This window comes from Wyeomyia smithii, chromosome 1 (genome assembly GCF_029784165.1).
Source record: "Wyeomyia smithii strain HCP4-BCI-WySm-NY-G18 chromosome 1, ASM2978416v1, whole genome shotgun sequence".
Taxonomy (NCBI): Eukaryota; Metazoa; Arthropoda; class Insecta; order Diptera; family Culicidae; genus Wyeomyia; species Wyeomyia smithii.
Genome location: NC_073694.1, coordinates 148,626,538 through 148,645,789, shown reverse-complemented (window position 1 = coordinate 148,645,789; position 19,252 = coordinate 148,626,538). Strand labels below are relative to the sequence as shown.

At 38.4% G+C, this 19,252-nt stretch overlaps 1 protein-coding gene and 1 long non-coding RNA gene across 15 annotated transcripts in view; one reads left to right on the top strand and one right to left on the bottom strand.

The window, feature by feature from the left end:
* Nucleotides 1–19,252, bottom strand: part of LOC129727911 (polypyrimidine tract-binding protein 2) — a 594,233-nt gene that overhangs the window by 226,249 nt on the left and 348,732 nt on the right. The window contains exons 1-2 of one of the 14 annotated variants that reach the window (XM_055686288.1): nucleotides 6,599–6,758; nucleotides 2,676–6,005 (exon numbers count right to left, since the gene is read on the bottom strand). The exons of 11 other annotated variants lie outside the window; for them this stretch is intronic. In XM_055686288.1, coding sequence (XP_055542263.1) covers nucleotides 2,676–2,678 — 3 coding nt within the window. In that variant the 5' untranslated portion in view covers nucleotides 2,679–6,005; nucleotides 6,599–6,758. Of the gene's footprint in view, nucleotides 1–2,207; nucleotides 2,604–2,675; nucleotides 6,006–6,149; nucleotides 6,305–6,598; nucleotides 6,759–19,252 lie in introns of those variants that run through there. 2 more of the 14 variants (XM_055686298.1, XM_055686310.1) reach the window with 2 other exon arrangements.
* The window catches only part of LOC129728001 (uncharacterized), a 36,813-nt gene continuing 31,298 nt past the window's right edge, over nucleotides 13,738–19,252 (top strand). The window contains exon 1 of the long non-coding RNA XR_008728608.1: nucleotides 13,738–14,101. This is a non-coding gene — a long non-coding RNA (uncharacterized LOC129728001). The remainder of the gene's footprint in view (nucleotides 14,102–19,252) is intronic.

The window sequence follows — 19,252 nt, the reverse complement described above, 5'->3', positions numbered from 1 at the left end:
ACCAAACGGTAGATGCCCCGTATTTTTCCTCTTATACTGAAAAAAAAATTGTTTTATTGCTCTTGAACCGTTTAAAACAGAATCGCGTCTCGGTTAAAATTTATTCTTAACTGTTTCTCCCTGATTTCCCCGATCGAAAAATAAATTTACTCTCTAATTTTCCAGGTTTTCGCCACACTGCGTTGCAATTGTAATAGGCTTAATCAATAAACTCCTGCTGCCTATAAAAAAACCTTACAGTTTAGGTTATTCAGTGGAAAGATGTTATTAAAAAAGGACGCAGTCAGTTGAAGTAAACAAACAAAAATACGAAAAAGAAACATCCAAATAATTGTTCATGTCAACTTAAAACAAAAAAAAAACAAAAATACAGAATATTCTGTAATGCCTCCGTCATATTGAAGTCATGATTGGAAAAGCGTTAACAAACAATGGTGTTGCTTCAACTGTTTTCGAATAACAGCAAAATTGTTGGTGTACCTTAAATGTGCACGACATTAAAAATTGATATTAAAAATCTATTTTTTTGTATCACAGGTTTACTACTCTAGAACTAACAAAAAAATTGGTTGAAATTCTTCAGAAGATCTGACGAACCTTTTCATTTGTTTTTTTTTTCTGTTTTGTTTGTCCTCGATGATAAAATCCATATCTACAGCGAATTTCTTTATTCCACTGCGTCAGGGCAAATCTGCCGAGGAATGAAAAAACGACATCGCGATTCACGTTGCAAGTAAGAAAGAAATGCCAGAAAAATCTTTGGTCCAAATTTCAGGGCGTTTCCGGTTTCAGGTTCAGAACGATTTACCTTGAAACGGGAACCCACTTCTGTCAACCTTAAATTTTTTTCTTAACTTGAAATTTGTATATCATTATTATAAAAAATAGCCATATTGGGGCTACTAAGGGTATTGAACAGAAAAGGCATTTTCAAATCCAAAAAAAATAACCAGATGTGGAAAGCATGTTAGTAATTGAGTTTGAGCGGGTGTAGAAGGTAAACCTGTTTTTATGTTCAACGATAAAAAATGAATTAAAAGTTACCAAATCATATCTTTATTTCAGTCTGGATCCAATATGGGACATTTTAGGACCGTGTTTTTGAAACAAAGTTAATTTTTGCTACGCGCTATGAATTGTTTAAGGGTTCATCAGTACTGCAAATAACTTTCAAACACCTGAAATTTTCAAACATGACACAAATCGCAGGTTCTCTGCAGACTCTAGAGAAAGTCGATTTTTTTTTTCATTTCACTAAATTTGATTGAATTGACGAAAGAATGTTACAAGAGCGTTATTCATTGTTATTCAAAACATTGAAGCGTATTAAATCTAATGTGATTGTCGGAAAAACTTCGAACTTTTCTCAAGTTATTACGTTCAATTCCGTTTTTTCTGGCGACACGGGGAATGGAGTATTTTAGGTTTCATTTTTTTTTTTTTTTTTTTTTTCAGAACTACAATGCAATAAGCACGAAAAACAATGAATGGAATGAGATCCAACGAAGTTCGATTCTTCTCTCGAGAAATACATATTACAAATACATGTATACACAAAAGACCAATCAGATCCGGATGATTTATTCCCATCTGCATAAAATTCTGCTATCGAAACCTGACCTTCTATTCATTAAAGCTTTCCTATTGCCAAGTTCTTGTCACTTACAGTCTCTCCCAAAGTTGAACCAACATCGTTCTTTTTTATACATTTTATATACAAAAAAAAGGCGAGCAAATAACTTCGCTTTCAGTCACTGACTCACGAGCTAAGTGTTCTATTAGGGAACGAGAGTAAAACTTTGTTGGTGACAACTGAGTCATGAACGAGTTGAGCAGTTTACTCAGACCAAAATCTAGCCGACTCGCCATCTGCAATACCACAATAGGACAGGCGAGTAACTCGCCACTCACCACGTCTTCTGTAAAATTTCTCAAAAGTGACTCTTCTAAAATAATGTTATATTTGATGAATATTTGATTGAAAATGGTGTTCAAATCGGTTTGGTAGCTGTTTAAAAAAAGAATTTTTCGTTTTTTGTCAAATGAAGATTTATAACTTTTTTTGAACTAGTAGTTACTTCGACTTTCTTTTAGTATGAGCTTGGAAGTCAATCCAATCCAAGGAATAAGCTGAAAACGAGAACAACACCTACAAGCACACAATAAAACACGAAGTTCTGAAAAGGGTATGAAATTTGCGGTAGTACCTTGTTCTTACAAGAGGTGCTAGTGGTAGTGGTAGTAGTAACAGTACTAATGGTAGAAGTAGTAGCAGTAGTAGTGGTAGTAGAAGAAGTGGTAGTATAAGCGTAGGGTGGAGATTGGGCAGCCGCGAAGCCACCGTTCAGCGACGAGTTCGGTGAGGTGACGGTGCCGCTGGTATCCGCCGTTGAGCCGCCGTACGCTAGCTGCTGCGAACTGGAGCTGATCAGTGCGTCCTGCAGATGGAAGTATCCGTACGACGGCGGATGGTAGGCGGCTCCGTACGCAATCGGGGGCGGCGGAGTTGGGTAAAGCGGAGTTTGCGAAGGAACTCCGACGGCCGCAGCGTACGGAACTGTTGCAGTGGCAGCCGTCAGTGTTGACGGTGGCGGCGGCGGCGACAGAAACGAGGAGTGTTGGTGGTGGTGGTGATGGTGTAACGAGGATGGTAGTATGTCGCTTGTGAATCTTACCATTATCTCTTTGCCGGTGGGAATGTTGCTGGACGCTAGGCTCGGGTCACTTCCGCTCAACGAGTTGCTACCGGTGCCGAGATTAATCTCGGTAAAGCGGCTCAGAATGAGGGTTGGCGGAATGATGGTAGCCGTCGTAGCCTGGGGTGGCTGCTGGAGAAGCAGCTGCTGGTGGTGTTGATAGTTGCAGTGACCACAGTAGCACAGCTGAGCGGCCGCGTTACAACCGGTACCGTTGTTATAGACTACAGCGGCGGCGGCCGTCGACGACGATGAACAGGTGGTGGACGAGGATGGGGTCGACGGATGGGAACTTGTGGGATAGAACGGAAACTGCGCCGGATAGGCAGACGGCGGACTCGAACCGATCGGTTGGCCGACTACGGTGGCGGCTGACGTTTGCTGCAGCGGTGGCTGCGTCAGTGGTGGCGTCAGTGGTATAAAGGGGGGACAAAAGATTGGACCCGGTCGGAAATACGTGGTGACGTGAATTTTCAGCTTCTGGGCGAGCGTTGAGATTGATTTTTTTTCTGGGCTGTATATGATATAACGCTTTTACTACGCTCGTTAACTGTAGTCTTTCTCGGTTAAATTCTTATATCTATTGATTGCATCAATACGAGCTCTCTAAACAACGACGTAGTATGCTAATATTAATTTGCTTTAACTAGTGATTTGTTTCTGTTTGATAATTGAACTTTGTTTTTTTTTATTTCTTTTATACCACTAAATTCTTTATCGATTGGAGATTACACCTAGAATATTCGATAATATTTGTGCCTTAACGCGGCGGAAATGTATAGAACAGATTGTCACAGATTCAGAACGATTGTCGGGATATATTGGGTTGGGCGATTCCTACTGTGAATCCACTCCGTTACGGTCTAGACAGATATGTGTGTAAATTTTAGAAATTGAGAGATTGTCAGAGTTTGAAAACACGACTCGATTTGGGTCACGCTTGCACGTGCACCTGATTGGTCTGTAACAGCGATTGAATTGATTGTCAAAACGCTTTCTCCTCTTACCTCGGTAACCTTACCAGCTAGTTTATGTGTGATGTGTGTTCGGATCGCGGTCGGGGATTCACGATTGATTGATTGAAACTCCGACCGGAAAACCGGGGGTTGTTTATAGCGCAAAAAATTCTAGTAAACTTTAACCCTAGCGCAAAAAACACTCTATGATAATTTTCTCTTTCGATCGATCTCGCGCGTGTCTATCAAGCTCTATCTCTTTCGTTCTGTGTTCGCGCTCATTCACCGATATTCGCTGGATTGTTTGGAAATTCAGCTTCTAAAAATACACCTTTGCTTTCGTCTTTCCTGCGATTGTATATATGAATGTAATATTGACTGTTGGTTTTCTAGGTTTTCTGTTTGGCTTGCCCCTCTTGGAAATAGAAGGAAAATCAATTGCCTGAATCCACACACCTCTCCCTTCGCTTTTAGAAAATCTCTCGGTTGGTCTATAATAAGCGATCGCGCGAGTTCTTCCAGCGATTCTATGACACACCGCGCCACACACTCTTCTCCTCAGAACCCACACGAGAACCGAAACACCAAGAAATGTATTTGTAGTAATTATTTTTGATTATATAAAACCGGTTTTTGTTTCTTGCTGTGTTGGACTTCTTCCTCTGCCGAACGCGGCGATCGAGCGCACAGACGAAGAAAAAAGGTAAGAACAAGAATAACAACTACAACAACAGCAGCAGTAGAAAAACCTGAAAATCTCGCGTGAACTTTTCAACAGGCTCACTTCGCTGCGCGCTCGACGTCGTCGTGCTCGTCCTCGTCTTCGTGGTGTAAACAATTGCCTTTTTTCTTCTTTAGCGGAGTTGTTTGTTTTTCTTCTTATATAACTTCACTTACCAAGTTCGGTGGTGTTCCGATTCCCGATCTTACCCAACTCTCGGTGTTGTTATTATTGATATTTTGCCCTCTCGATCAATTCTTAGTTTTGGCGTTTTTAAAACCGACGCCGACTGACTGGCTAATGGTAGTGGATTGTAGTGAGATTCTTTCGCTTCGCGGTCACAAAACAGCCGTGGGGCTGAGGGCGGTGGCGTAAGGCCAAGAAGAAACTTGTTTTCTTTAGTTATCTTCACTCGTGTGTGGTTCTTCAGTACACGGAGGATTTATCAAAGATCGAACAGTCGGACCAGATTGCGGTACGAAGCTGATATAACCAAACCGTTCAGTTTGATATGTTGATTGTCTCTCTCGCTTAAGCACTACTTAAGTTATAGTTAGGTATTTATTTAAGTCTAGTTGTGTGATGCTAGAAATTTTTTCTGCTGTCGCTATTGCACAAAAACACCGAAAATCGTCACGACATCAACTGGTTTTTCCCTCTCTTTTTTTATTTTTCTGTTTTGATGGTCAAAGGGACAAAATCTTTGGTTAAAATGCTCGGAAAATATTTACTTGATCGTTTTGTTTGCTACCATCGAGAGTACGAGTAACGTAATTATTGAGCAATATCTGCTGGCGTATTCTAAGCTTACATAAATCTCAGATTTCGCGCAACGCGATCGTCCTCACTATCTCCTGTTTTACGTAATATTAAATGTAGTTCTTCTTCTTTTTTCTGTTTTGATACAACAACTTAGAACAAAAACAAATCTCAACAAAATTTTCTCAGGTATACTTCTTTTCGACCGCCGGTTTTTTTTAAACTTACGGTTATAAAAATTGCACACAATTGCCTATGGTCTGTCACCGCGAATTTCCGCCAATCGTTACAGAGCAAAACACGCTTCTAAGGATAGCCTCTAATGCTGTAGTGTTCTAGGTTTGAACGCGACGCGAACGCCCTGGTAATCGTCAACGTTTCGATTCGGTTTGAACTGATTCGACTTTATGTTTTTGTTTTGGGTTGGTAGCAGGTAGGAAATCAGTTGGAGGGAATCCCTATAGTAACAAAGTGCGAATGTGTTTTGTTTATGGAAAGGACACTGGTGGAACACTTCTCTTCCTCTACTACTGCTTGCTGTGCGTGCGTGTTGCACTGATGATTTTCGCCAGGGTACCACTTGAATCAATTTTCTTCTTATTTTTTCTACTTTTACGGTTGTTGATAAACTTTGATCGGGTGTTATCTTCGGCGCACTTGCTTCTGCTGATTTGTTGATTTCTCTCTTCTGGTACCAACGATATGAACTGAGCAGTTCGATCCTATTCCCGAAAAGTCACACACGGAATGTTTCTTGGATGCGTTGGTGTTTACCTATTCTTCGGAGGAACTCGCAAAGTGTCCACAACAAGAAAAGGGTCGACGCGCGGAAATTACGGATCGGAAAAATACGCTAGTACGGGCGCGCGATGACTGTAACGACAATAAATGGGAATTGGAAAATCGGAGCTTGGTGTTGATAAACTGACAACGAGGTTTTGACTCTGAATATATATCTGCGTGTGGATCGTGGTTTGGAGAAAATGATTGATGATGAATATTGAATTGATTGGATACAATCGGCAGCGCAGATGGTACAGAGAGAACGTTTTGCGGGAAAATCGCGTTATCGACTGAACCGGACGAATCGACGGCGGTGATGACGACGTCCTGTAGATTCTGACTCTGCGGAACCAACCGACACCGCCAACACCGCCGCCGCCGTCGTCGTCTTCATCGTCGCCATGGTCGTCGTCGTGGTCATAATCATCCTCGGGTGGCGTAACTTCGTGTACCGCACTATCACTCTCTTTCTCACTCATTCGCTCGCGCTGGCAATCATTCGGAACTTCAGCCAGGTAAGCTCGCCTGCGTGTACTGTTCCTCGACTATGTGTGTGTGTAGGTGCGTACGTGTGCCACTATCTTCGTTTTTCACTAGTAATTAGGAAAAATTCACCATGCTAGCTGTTTTATCAATAACAAACACCGTTTTAAGGCTAGATTTAATTGCATCGTTGATATTACCAGTGAGTTACAGGTGAATTTTCGACAATGAAAAACACTGAGAGAGCGCGGCGGATAGATCGGAACGGGCTAAAGCGAAGACTGCGAGAAGACTGAACCGAAAGCTACTGGAGGTTCTTCAACGGTAACAACAGAACTGTCTCACACTCTCACAGATTCGCTGGCGGCCTATCCAACCGAGACCAGGAGCATAATACATAATCGAAGACGGGCTATGTATAAAAACCGAGGAACCTCCAGAATCGTTCGTTCCTTTTTCATCATCATCTGCCCACTGCAGAGACGAGCGAGCGACGAAGCGAGAGAAAGAGAGAGCTCCCGGCACAAGTGTAGCAAAAGCAATAACAACAACGGAGAAAAACCAAGATGAACCATCTCTTGCAGCATAAAAACGACCAACAAAAAGCCCCTGTGGAACGCAATGCGCCGAAGCGTAAGTTCTCGCTCATTCTCTTCCCCTTTTGACCAACAACCGACATTCATTAAACGTGGGACTCAACGACGATCTTCTATTCACATAGAAATAAATTCTCAGGTGCGAATCTTCTTCTCCAAGCACTCACTGACTGTTCATTCATCGTTGCGCATACAGGTAACAGGGCTTTCTAAGAGCGAATCTCGCGAGTTACCGGTCGCTCACACACAGGTGCGCACCCCATTACGAGACAAGGCACATATGTATGGCGTGGAAATGAAAGGTAATTATAAACTTGCAACACGCGTCAGAAAGAACTTTTTCCCTTACGAGTAGATTGGCTACATAAAGGAGATCTCGCCAACGAGGAAGAGAATGAGAGTACGAACCCCGCACCTCTCATGGTTGGGCTATGCTGGATACGTCCAACATCCGCTAACATTTCGTTTTCTTTTGTGTGGCTCTTCGTGATCGTCCGGCACACCACTAGTCAAGTATTTCTGGTGTTTTGATTCTGAAGCGTGACGATTTGTGCAAGAGAGGCTAATTGATCGCTCTGTTGTAACGGGGTATTGTCCCGAAGAATAGTGCAATCTTTTTTTTTCACTGGTGTTTCTAGTTTGCACGGTTGATCGGATTTGACCGATTTGGCTTGATTGGATTGGATTAGTGGTCGCATGTATGCAAATACTTTTGTAGAGGATAACTGTAGTTGTAGTACATTTCGTTTCTTGTGCGAATAATTGTTGATTCAGGTTTCAGTTGTACCTGTAGGTGTAATAAATCACACCATTTTGGTATTTCACTCACGGTTTTTTGAAATTGAAAACGGAAATTGAACTGGTTCCTTTGTCTGGTTCTTCTTGGGAAACCCGATAGTCCCTAGACATGCAGGCGCACAGGATGAAGTGACTGTTTCTAATGACGCTTGCAATTCGCAACACAATTGCACCGTTCTCAAAAGACAAGTAACACGCACGCAACTCCGTTTTTTTTTGCTTTTTCCTTTTTTCTAATGTCACTCCAGTATCTATAAAATTGCCGGCTGTTGTGCCGTATACCGCTAACACGAGTTAATTTATGCAGAACCTGCTTCTTGGTGGCGATTGTCAACGTCGTTGTCTACTTTTCGAGTGACTCTATCAATAGGTTGTTGACCAGCCCATTTCATGTATGAGTGTGGTGCCCCGTGTTCCGACGCATGCATGGCAGAAAAAAAAAGCACAAAATGGGGCTCTCGCAACTAAATGCGCGTTGATTTTCGCATTTTGGCTAATGGGAATTCTTTTGCCTGAGGGGGAAATGATTTATTGCCGTGGTTGCCGGCAGAATTTGGCACACTGTCATCAATTTGACAGGTTAGCTAGCATTCCACTGTACTCAGGTTTGTCGGTGGCATTGTGATGGTGGCCTTCACTGGCCAAAAGGGGAAGGTTGTTTACACTTGGAAGCCCAAAATAGCGCATTAGCATCTTAATATCTTTAGATAGCTTCAAAATCAGAGTCGTGGTCGCTTTGCGAATGAACTTGATAGTTTGTACCAAGTCAATAATAACGATTAGAGAGCAAATCTAAGCGATGATACCTAGAGAAATGGCTGTTCATCCATATTCGTGTTGTTTTTTTCATGCTATATTAAGGAAAATCATAAAACTATATAAAGACTTACAAAACGTCCTCTGTACACTGTCACATTGCAACAAAAGAAACTCTAAATTGATTCTCTTATGCTCTAACAAATGAGTAACAGTCTCTGGTTAATTTTAATCCTCATTCGTGTGGAAGATTCACCACGATGATTGAATATATTTAAACATAAACCGCAGTAACACAATCAGAAGTTGAACGCGGAACAAGATTTTAACCATTTTTAAGGATCATTTTATTTGTGTTATACGTGATGTTCTATGTCATACTTCATTTTACTATCGTTGACCGCTACCCATCAGCAATAGAACAAAGACAACAACAATATCGCACGCTTAGCTTTGGGGCTAATAGCGGTCTCGATCAACTAGATTAGTTGAGAGAATTCATTATCGATATTGTTTTTGGCACATTTTGCATGTGTAGGATAAGTACAACGATACACCGTGCCCCAGTGCTGAGTCGAGAAAATTTCCAGCTCGAAAAGATCCTCGACCTGATCGGGAGTCGAACCCGATATCACAACCGTGTGGGAGAGCTAGCCGACCGACATCGCTAACCACAGAATCACGGGGACCACCAGAGAACAAAGACACAACGTGTATTTTTAGGTGTAAAGAAAAAAATATTTGAACATAAAAATATTCGGACACGTAAATCATGCTAGAGTAATCTTATGCGATTAAATTTTCATTTTGTTACAAAGGTTTTTACCTACTCACGTTGAAAATTTTTATTGCGAGTATGCAAGATCGATTCGCGACACGCTTATTCCGGCGATGTCAAACAAGTAAATGATAAAGCTTGCCCTGATAGCAAATACCTACAATTGGTCTATAAACTCTCAACATAAGTGGCAAATTTGCAGTTTTCGCAAATTTCTAAACGTCTATTGAAAAATTGGAGGTAACATCAGCACTTTATCATAGTCCTTTAAAAATGTCGTTATAACTAAACTCAAGATTATTTAAGCAATGTTAGGAATAACAGGGAAGCTGGTAGCCGCAAGGTTACAGATTCCGCTTTATTAAGCAGATGGCCGTGACTTCAAATCTTACAAGGAGCAAGCTATTTCTGATTATCAAAAGACTTAAACATGAGTTCATTCTCAGACTCCTCATAATCACCACGGCATCGCTTGGTTCAAATCCGTTTCTTTCTCACGATGGGATAGAGAACATTTATATGCTTCTGAGACAACTTTGCATCGATAGAACCGCGATACACATAAAGTTTTCGTAATAACTTGCGTGGACATTTGTACGTCTCTAGGGATGAATAAATAGACGCGCGTCATCGCCCTCGCAATCGATACAACCATGATATACATACTCATCGCCCATATGATCGCATAACATATCATGGTGAATCCTGATCCAACGTGTACCCTTCCCTACTAACACAAACATCTCCTTCCTGTAATCTTTGTGGAGATGCAAAGGTCAATACGGTCTCCAACCAGCAAAGGTCACACTTACATCACTTCCCACTTCTCATTTGATTGCAATGACGCGGCCAGCACCGTTATTTATCATTTAAAGGATTGAGTCACTAAAAACTTGTACAATAATAATTGTCGGTCACTCCCAGCCCCATCCAGTTGTTTCACTGTGCAGTTTTACTGATTTGGAGCAATCACGGAGTAGATAAGTGCAATCAGTCTAGCTAAGCTAAGCTTTAAGCAATGTTAGGAAGAACAGTTAAACTGATGCAAAGCCGTTTATAAAAAATCTCTACAGGCAGCTCTTATAACCTCTTGAAGAGTAGCTTTTTTCTGTATGGACATAATCACTACAATCAGAATCGTCGATCTATTGTGAGATATGCCCGGGTGTCTGTTGTATTTCGCACTTCTATTATTAGCAATGCCGGTATTGAAGAGTGCCATGTTTATTATTTATCTGTGCTTGTGTAATATGACCATACCTTTTACGCGCTTACCGCTCTACAATACCGAGCCTCGTTTCTCCTGCCAAATATCACCAATTTTGAATTACCTGGGGAGTTTGGTCGGGCGTTCTTCTGACCAGTTTTATTAATCACAAAGAAATCACACTAATGTATTAGAGGATTCAGCGTAAAGGAAGGGCAATAGTTGGGAAGCCTGAGATTAAACTCATGCTTAAGCCCTTTTTGACATCTGATGGCCTAGATTCTACTAATATTCGAACCCAGGACTATCAGCTTGAAACAGCGGACCCTTTAACCTAACGGCCACGCAGTTCGCTTTAGGTTAAAGTAGTTTTATTGCGCTCTATTAGTAGCAGAGGAAGAATTTATCCAAATGCAATAAATCAAATTTTCTTCTTTTTCTCACATATCAAATCAGCAAGCCAATGTATGTTTTTTTTATCTCACTTTTAATAAATGATAAAAGATAGTTCATTGCTTTCGTACAACTCTTCATGATGCAAAAATAAATGTGTCGGTGACTAGCTAAATGGGGAACTCCGTAATCGAAAGAGTACAGAATCCGCTTTGATAAGCGGGTAGTCGTGAGTTCGAATCATAGTAGATGGACCTAAGCATGGGTTCAGGATAATATCTGTAGCTTTTGTAATATGGAAAGCGAGACATCGGAACATCTGCTATGCAGTTGTGGTGCATTATTAAAACGCAGATCAAGGTTTCTTGGCAGTGGCTGTTTACAGCCCTAAGAGATTTGGGTTTTGAACCCTGGAAAGGTGATTGGCTTCATAAACCATATTTAACCTGACTGGGGGCGTGTCGGTTAGTGATTATTGTATTTTGCAAGGGGACACGTATAGCAATTGACTGGGATATATTACAAAAGTTCACATCAACATCATTCCCTAACATGGTTTTATTTACAGGCTTTCCACTAACCTTTCCTTTACGTTTAATTTTTCAAAACCTCGACAAATACCTATTGACAAAAATAAATTCCTCTCATAATGGCAAGAGGGACATTCAGTTGAAACCTCTCTAGGGAATTGTAACTGGCGATAACATTGGCCGGAGGCTGCGAGGATGGGAGTAGTAAGCGAAGAAAGGAAGGATGAAAAAAAGCACAAATAAAAATAAACATATCACTTCCTCTCAATAGTGGTAATGCTAATAAAGGATTGCGGAATACAGCAAACACCCGGGCGATATCACAAAAGATCAACATTTCTGGTCGCAATGATGAGTCCATACAGGAATTTACGAATTTAGGAAAAAAAGTTGATAAAGGAGGGAGAAATAATAAAAATTATGGATGGTTAAGTTTAAAAAATGATTTTATGCCAAAGAATGAATTATGCTTGTTGCTGGAGAACCACAAATAACTACAAAAACATTTTCGACAACTAAATTTTTTTAAATGTTATTTTTGAATAATCTCAGATTGTAAAAAGTTAGTCGCCAAGGGCTTTAAGATTTTAAATTACCATTAGAATCATATTACATCATTGGAATTTAATTATACTCAAAAGTGTTGAAAGTTAAAAAAAATGTAAGTAAACTTGTAAGCAAAAATTTGTCCTTCTCCATCTAAAATTTTAATTCAAATGTTTAGGAATGATGTCAAATTCAGTGGCGTCGGGTCCACCTGTGCAACATGTGCACTGCACAAGTACCCTATTCCTTAATATTCGAGCATATGCAATTATCGAAATATTTTAACCTATAAAAGCATGCTAGCGAAAGAAACCCTTCAATTTAAAGCATCAAACACTTTGGTTTGATTTTCTTATTTTATTTAAGTAAAAAGAACCTTAACGCGACGCCTCTGGTCAAATTCTAACAAAAATCAATTTGAAGGCAAAATTCAATACGTTTTTGATTTAATGTTAAAATTTAAATTCTAAGTATCTTGAAAATGGGTGCAATTTAAATTCAATTTAAAATTACAATTCAAACTGATTAAAATCATTGAAACACAAATGTGTTTAACTCATTCTCAACTTTTCTATACAACCAATGATTTCTGCGCTACAATGCTATAATGAAACCTAAAAATAAATGTAAAAATACGTTTACCCTTTGAGAAAATAATTCATGGGTCTAAAAAAATTCTCCATCTATGAAGATTACTCAGTTCTTTTCGCGGTTGTTGAGCTTAAATTGGTTGAGAGAAAGATGAGGAAACCTAAAAACATGATAAATTGTTTTACCATATTTTTTCACCGTTCGTTTTTGACACATGTGTGGCAAAATCGAACTGTGCCGAAAGTGGCACCTGCTAAATCCGAACATGGTTTGTATATAAATGACGGCTGGCTAGAAATGATTTTATAATCCGCTGTAAGAAGAAACAAAAGCGCTTATTTTAAATATCTTGTCGAGTAAAGCAAATTAGCATAATTAATATATTCCATTATAATGATCACCAATCGAATCGAGGACCATAGGATATTAATTAACTCTAAAATGGAATAAGCTGGAATAAGCTTTCGATCAATTTACAAATGCTCACAGATTGCAAAATTCTCCCCATCTTTCAGCAATGTAATAAAGTGACTTACCCCATTTGTTCAATCCCCAATCATAAAATTCTAAACACTCGTCGAGTCGAGTTCAATAAAATTTAATGAAATCGCTAACAATTGATGTCTCCGACGATAAAACATGTATAGTCGTCGTTCGTTGGTGCAATATAAGACCTCCCACCAGCGAGCAAATGTACCTAACAAACTCGAACGACTGTCTCCTTCTGTTGTGCCACGATCCCCAGGCAAGTGAGTGAATCCTTTTCCACCCCTTGACACCGGTTGGAGCGATTCCCCACCACAAATCCTCCCCCATTGCGATAGACGAGCTTCCGATTCCCCACCCTTTTTAATGGCAGGAGGAAAAATTCTATACGTATCCTCCGCGGTCCCACATTGTCAGAGTCAAAAGCTTTCTCACCTCTAAAAGCTTTAGCCCACTTCCTACTATTGGGGCTTCGATGGTATCTCTCATGAACCGAAAACGAGCTCGGACGAACAACCGAACGCAAGCAGGACAACAGCAGTGCTTGCAAGGCCGACCAGCAAACGGAAGCATCGCGTACATAACTTTCCTCCCCTAAACGAAACCCGAAGGGAACCGACCGACCGACCGAACCGATCGTGACATTGCTTAGCTCAGCTCGACTCGGGGACGAGTAACAGGTAGAACGCGAGTTTCGGTGTTGTTACGCGCAACAAGCACTTGTTGAGAATCCCCTCGGTTCCGAAGCGTGCGGCAGGCAAGCTAGCAAGCCTGTTGCGAACGGATACGCGAGACACAGCCCGAGCGAGGATGTGCGACGGAAAACTGTTGCTCACGCTCGTACGTGAGTGATTTGTGCTGCAGCGATGCGGCTTCTACTACCAGGCGACTACCCTGCTGGAGACGCACGGTGTTCTGTAAAAATTTAATAAAATTTAATAGAACAATGATTTTGTGTCTGAACCATTAAATCATGAGCATTTCTGTCTGATTAGTTGAAAAAACGCAAAACATTGGAAGCGGTAAGTACAATCGCCGCCTAAAAAGAATCACAGTTTTATTCATTATCGACATGAACGTTGAGTGCTCTAAATAATGGAATATACTGATTTATAGCCCAAACTACCGGAAGCTACATTGATGCTGTTACAAGATTTTACAAGCGGTTATCGGCCCAGCCTTAAGACATTTATACTCTTGCGATTCTCCTATTTAAATAAGACAAAAACTAACACAAAAATAATATCATTACAAGAACAAAATATCTTCGATCTGCGTTATAAAAAAAACTGCATTTTAACAAACCAGAAATAAATAGTTCGTGCAATACCATTGAAACTGACTTATTTATATGAATATTTGTAAGGGGAAACCTGCTTTTTGCATTTCTCATTTTAGAGAGCTAGAAAAAACTTAAACCATACGTCTTACGACTTCAAAATGTTGGTTTTTAATATTTACAAGATTGACGAACATACTAAAGAGCTAGAATGATCCTAAAAATGCTGTGCAAATTTGAGTATGTCGATTTAAATGCTGAAAATCTTTTTTTTCTGCCAACTATCAGTGTACCGGCGTCAGTCATATTTTCATCAGAAGTAACTTCTGCAACATAATGTAGATCCTACTTACACCTAGAATATTGATTTACATTTGTTTGCTTGATCCAATTGATTGTATAAACTCGATACGACAGGTTACTTCTGATGGAAATCCTATTGAAGCCGGTGCACTGGTAGTGTTGGCAGAAAAAAATGATTTACAGCAATTAGTTCGACTTACACAGCTTCAAACAGCTATAAATTTTCCAGGGACATCCTAGTTCTCCAGTGTCTTCGGCGAAGTTGTTAGGCATCTAAAATACTAAACTTTTATACAATGTAGTGCATTTTTAAAGCATTATTGATCTCTCTAGAAAGTAAAATGCAAAAAAGTAGGTTCTCCCATGTAAATTTTTATACGAATTTGAAACGCGAATTCGAATGCGCCAAGCAGAGACAAAACCGATCGACTTCCGTTAAGTTTTGGATTATTTGGAGCCCCAGATGGAACCAAAAAGACATGGTTCTGGAAAATCCATCATTTTGCCCCTCCCTACTACACAGTTCTGAATGTGAATTGTTAGGTAGCAAAATATGGGACACTGGAAAATGGGTTTTTAATTTCACAATAAATGAAGATTGAAATTTGTACACAATTGAATTCTAAAAACCATCGTTTTTTCTTTCTCCTTATAATGAGAAATGTTGTATTCGAAAATTATCAGATTTTTTTTCCGAAAAAATATTAAAATGTCATAAATATCTAGTTGAAGTTGTAATTGAAAAATCCTTTCTCTATTAAAAAGGAAATAAAATATAAAGTTGAACTGTGCTCAACTTCTGATATTATGAAAAAAAAAAGTATTCAACAAAGTGATCGCAGTCTAAACTAAAATCGAATATCTTCCTGAACTGGAAAATACATAAAAACTGACCGGTTAAAAAAGTGAAATCAAAATGTAAGTTGAACTAAAAAAAAGCAAGAGTAATTCAAAAATTCAAAAATTTTCAAAAAGTATTTAAAAATTTTCATAAACGAAGTTGAGTTCAAATAGCAAAAAAATGTAAGAAAAAGGATTGTATTTAGACCGCTGAAAATACACCAATACACCACAGCAATTCGAGATTGAGCATGAAGTAGTCACTAAATAATGCAGGAAGTAATCTGAAAATAATTAACCTCTAATCAAATGAGGTGATTCATATAAATTGGAGCCCATTTTCTGCGAGTAATGTCTTATAGCAGCATATTGAGAAGAGAGAAAAAAGCAGCAAGATAAATCATAGGAATGACTGCCAGAAAATGCAAAAATTTAAAAAAAAACAGAATTTAGTTAAGATTATGTGTTTTACTAGACGCCTTAAAATTCTTAAAGAGTAAAGTTCAAAACCATTGAAAAATGTTTAAAATATTTAAATTGCAAAAAATACGCTGATCAGTGAAGTCAGCAAAATGTGCATTGAACTATGGCCTAAAAAAGCCCGGAAACGCGCTTCTACCGCTTAAAAAAGTAAATTATTTTGAGTTTAGAGAACTAAGTAGAGTTGGATAAAAGTTCAGGAAATATTATTTTTAGCGATGCTTGTACTATACCATGTAATAATGTAGTAATGATGATTATTCAGGAAATTACAAAAAAAAAATGAATCCAAGGCTAATTTTTGACCTTGTGCAACAAACCGAACTAAAATTGATGGAACGATGCCTAAATGAGCACACAATTAGTAAATTGAGCAAAACCACGCCACATATTGATCTATCGTCGAACATCGACCATTTTTTATTTGAATGAATTTGAATTTGAATGAAACATAATTTGACCCAGTAAACTGAGTATTTTCCGCAGTTTAAAAAATTTTCTATACTCAAAAGTTGTTTTCTAAAAGGGTCTAGACCTGTCTAAGAATTAATTGTAGGGAATTATGAATGTAGAAATATATACACCGTGAAAAAAAGGAAAAAAAAATTGTAAATAAACGCTTAATTTTAATATAGAAATACTTTGAAAATGTTGAAACTAGAATTTATTGCAAAATAAAATCTTCCATAAAAATTTATTTTCATTTCTCCATCCTGGACTTCTTTTTACATAAAAGTTGCGTAATAAGTTCAAGTTCCTAAAAATATCATTTTTCAATTGAAATTTATTGTTTATTTTCAATTTGTCTAGTCAAAAAAAATTTTTTTTATGAGGCATTATTAATTCCCTACAACTCATTCTCAGACAGTTTTTCTATACACTCAACGGTTTCTGAGCTACAATGCTTTCAATGAAACCTATGCCACCATGCATACGCTCTTCTAGAAAAAAAACTCTTGGTTTTAAAAAATCTCTCCATCTGTGAAAAATGCTCAGTTTGCCAAGCCAAATACGTGTGCAAAGTTTCATTCAAATCGAAAATGGTCGATTGAATTTTTGCGTATTTCTAGGTCATTCGACGCGATTTTGCTCTTATTGAAAGTTAAATTTTGAAGTATTGTTCCAATTCCAGCATTTTCAAAAAACCCTGTGTTTCAATGATGTTAAATGATTTGAGCAATTATTCTAACAACAAAAAGCCTATGATGTTTACACTGATCGACAAAATGAAAAAAGTGCATTCCAAAAGCTCAAACCGGAAGAAATGTAAGATTATAGCTAGTCAACCATTCCTATGAATTTTGGTACCCTTAGACATTACCAAAACACGTCAACTTACATGAGAATTCGCATAGTTCACAAAGTTGCTCGCCGGGTTTGTCGCTTCAACGTTATGTTTACGAGATTAATTATTAAAAAAATACTACAAGGTATACATACCAATCATCGTATGGAAAAAAAATGATCAGAAAATTTCAAAAAGAAACCCTATACAAAATGTTCACCTGCTCGAAAAAACACTCTGTGCAAAATTTCAGGTCAATCGGACTAAAAATGGGGTGGCGCAAAGCGATTGAAGTTCGGCCTTTTTGTGAACCGAAAAATCACCCAAAAGGGGGGGGGTCACGTGAAATTACGGTTTTCGATTTTTTTTAATACCAAATGACTTGAAAACGGTTGAAACATCGAAAATTGGTGTCATCTGGAAAAATTTTTTTTTGCAAAATTCGTTTAGTCGTTTTATCAAATGTGGATGGTGGAGTTCAAAACATTTAGGATTTATTTAATGAAATTGATCCCTAGTCTCTCGTAATAGCCTGTCTAATGATATACACTATAACTAGCATCGAATACATTATGTTTCATTAGGGTGGTTCATTTATTCGACATAGGGTGGTTCATAATATTATGTAAAAATGAGTATAAAATGAAAATAATCACTTTTCAGTGAATACCACTACAAAAATTCCTGAAAATATAATATTTGTCATATCATTGTTGTTAGGGTGGCAATGTTGAATTGTAAAAAAAATACCATGTAAAATGGCAAAATATTACAAAACAAATTTACAAAATGTTTACATGTGTTTTGTACATTTACAAAAACTGCTCTGTCATTTGCAGAATCACATACGGGAGGTACATGGAATTTGAATATTTGAAAAAATGTTTTCGATTCCAATCCAAGTGTCTTAAAAGTACATGAAACGATGGAAACTGATGGATTTTTTTTATTTTGTTTGAAAAATCTACTCTCTAGGACACTTGTACTTGTTCTTTCGAATGTTGTACCAGACAATTTATTCGTTTTATTTACCACGATAATGTCCTTTCCCACACTTGATAGTAAGGGTGTGCGAAACTGGCTTTTCTGGTGTCGAAACAAAACGAAACGAAATTAACCCTTAATTTCGGTTTCGCCAAATTAGTCGAAACGAAATCAAGGTGGATTTCGAGTTCTCGAGACGAAACGAAATTGGTCTCCAAATTTCGCGAAATTTCGCGAAATTCCGAAAAATATAAAAAATGTTTCTAAAACATAGCAATCCAATGATTTGAATCACAAGATGCTTACCTGGTGACGAAGAGTAACGTAGGTATCAGATATCGAAAAACCGACAATGCACAATGGTCGGAAAATTGAGATTTCCGGCCAAAATTCATTTTTTTGTGCCAAATTGTTGGTTTTCCATTGCAGATGATTATAACATATAAAAAAAAGTTTTGTACTGACATGGGGCTGTTTATAAACCACGTAAAATAAGGCAAATGTCTTGTGTTTTCGAATAAACGTAAATAACTCGTTAGTGGAACGAGATAAACGATTACTGTTTTCAGCAAAGATGCACATAATAGTAAAACGCTTCTTATGGCTTTGAGAGTTAGTTCGCGATTTGTCCGCAGATATTGCGCACGAATTTGACTTTTGATAGGAGCATTCAAGAGATATGGTTTCTTCAGTAAAGTTGTAAAGCAATTCAATTCAAACAAAACTACTGAAGACGAAACGATTTAGCAAATCTCGATTGTAGAGCCAGCAAATGTTGATACAATTCTCTATGGTCTTGTTTGTTAAAAACTGTTTTAAAACGGTGCTTGATCAATTAAATGCAATCATTTATAACATTTTCTGTTCTAGGTTGTATGAACAAACTCACTAAATCGATCTTATGAACTTCCTCGTTAGACAAGCTCGCTTCTTCGTAAAACACTTGAATAAAACTTCAGAACTATAAAGCACACATAAAACCTTGTTTCCTCCACATACACA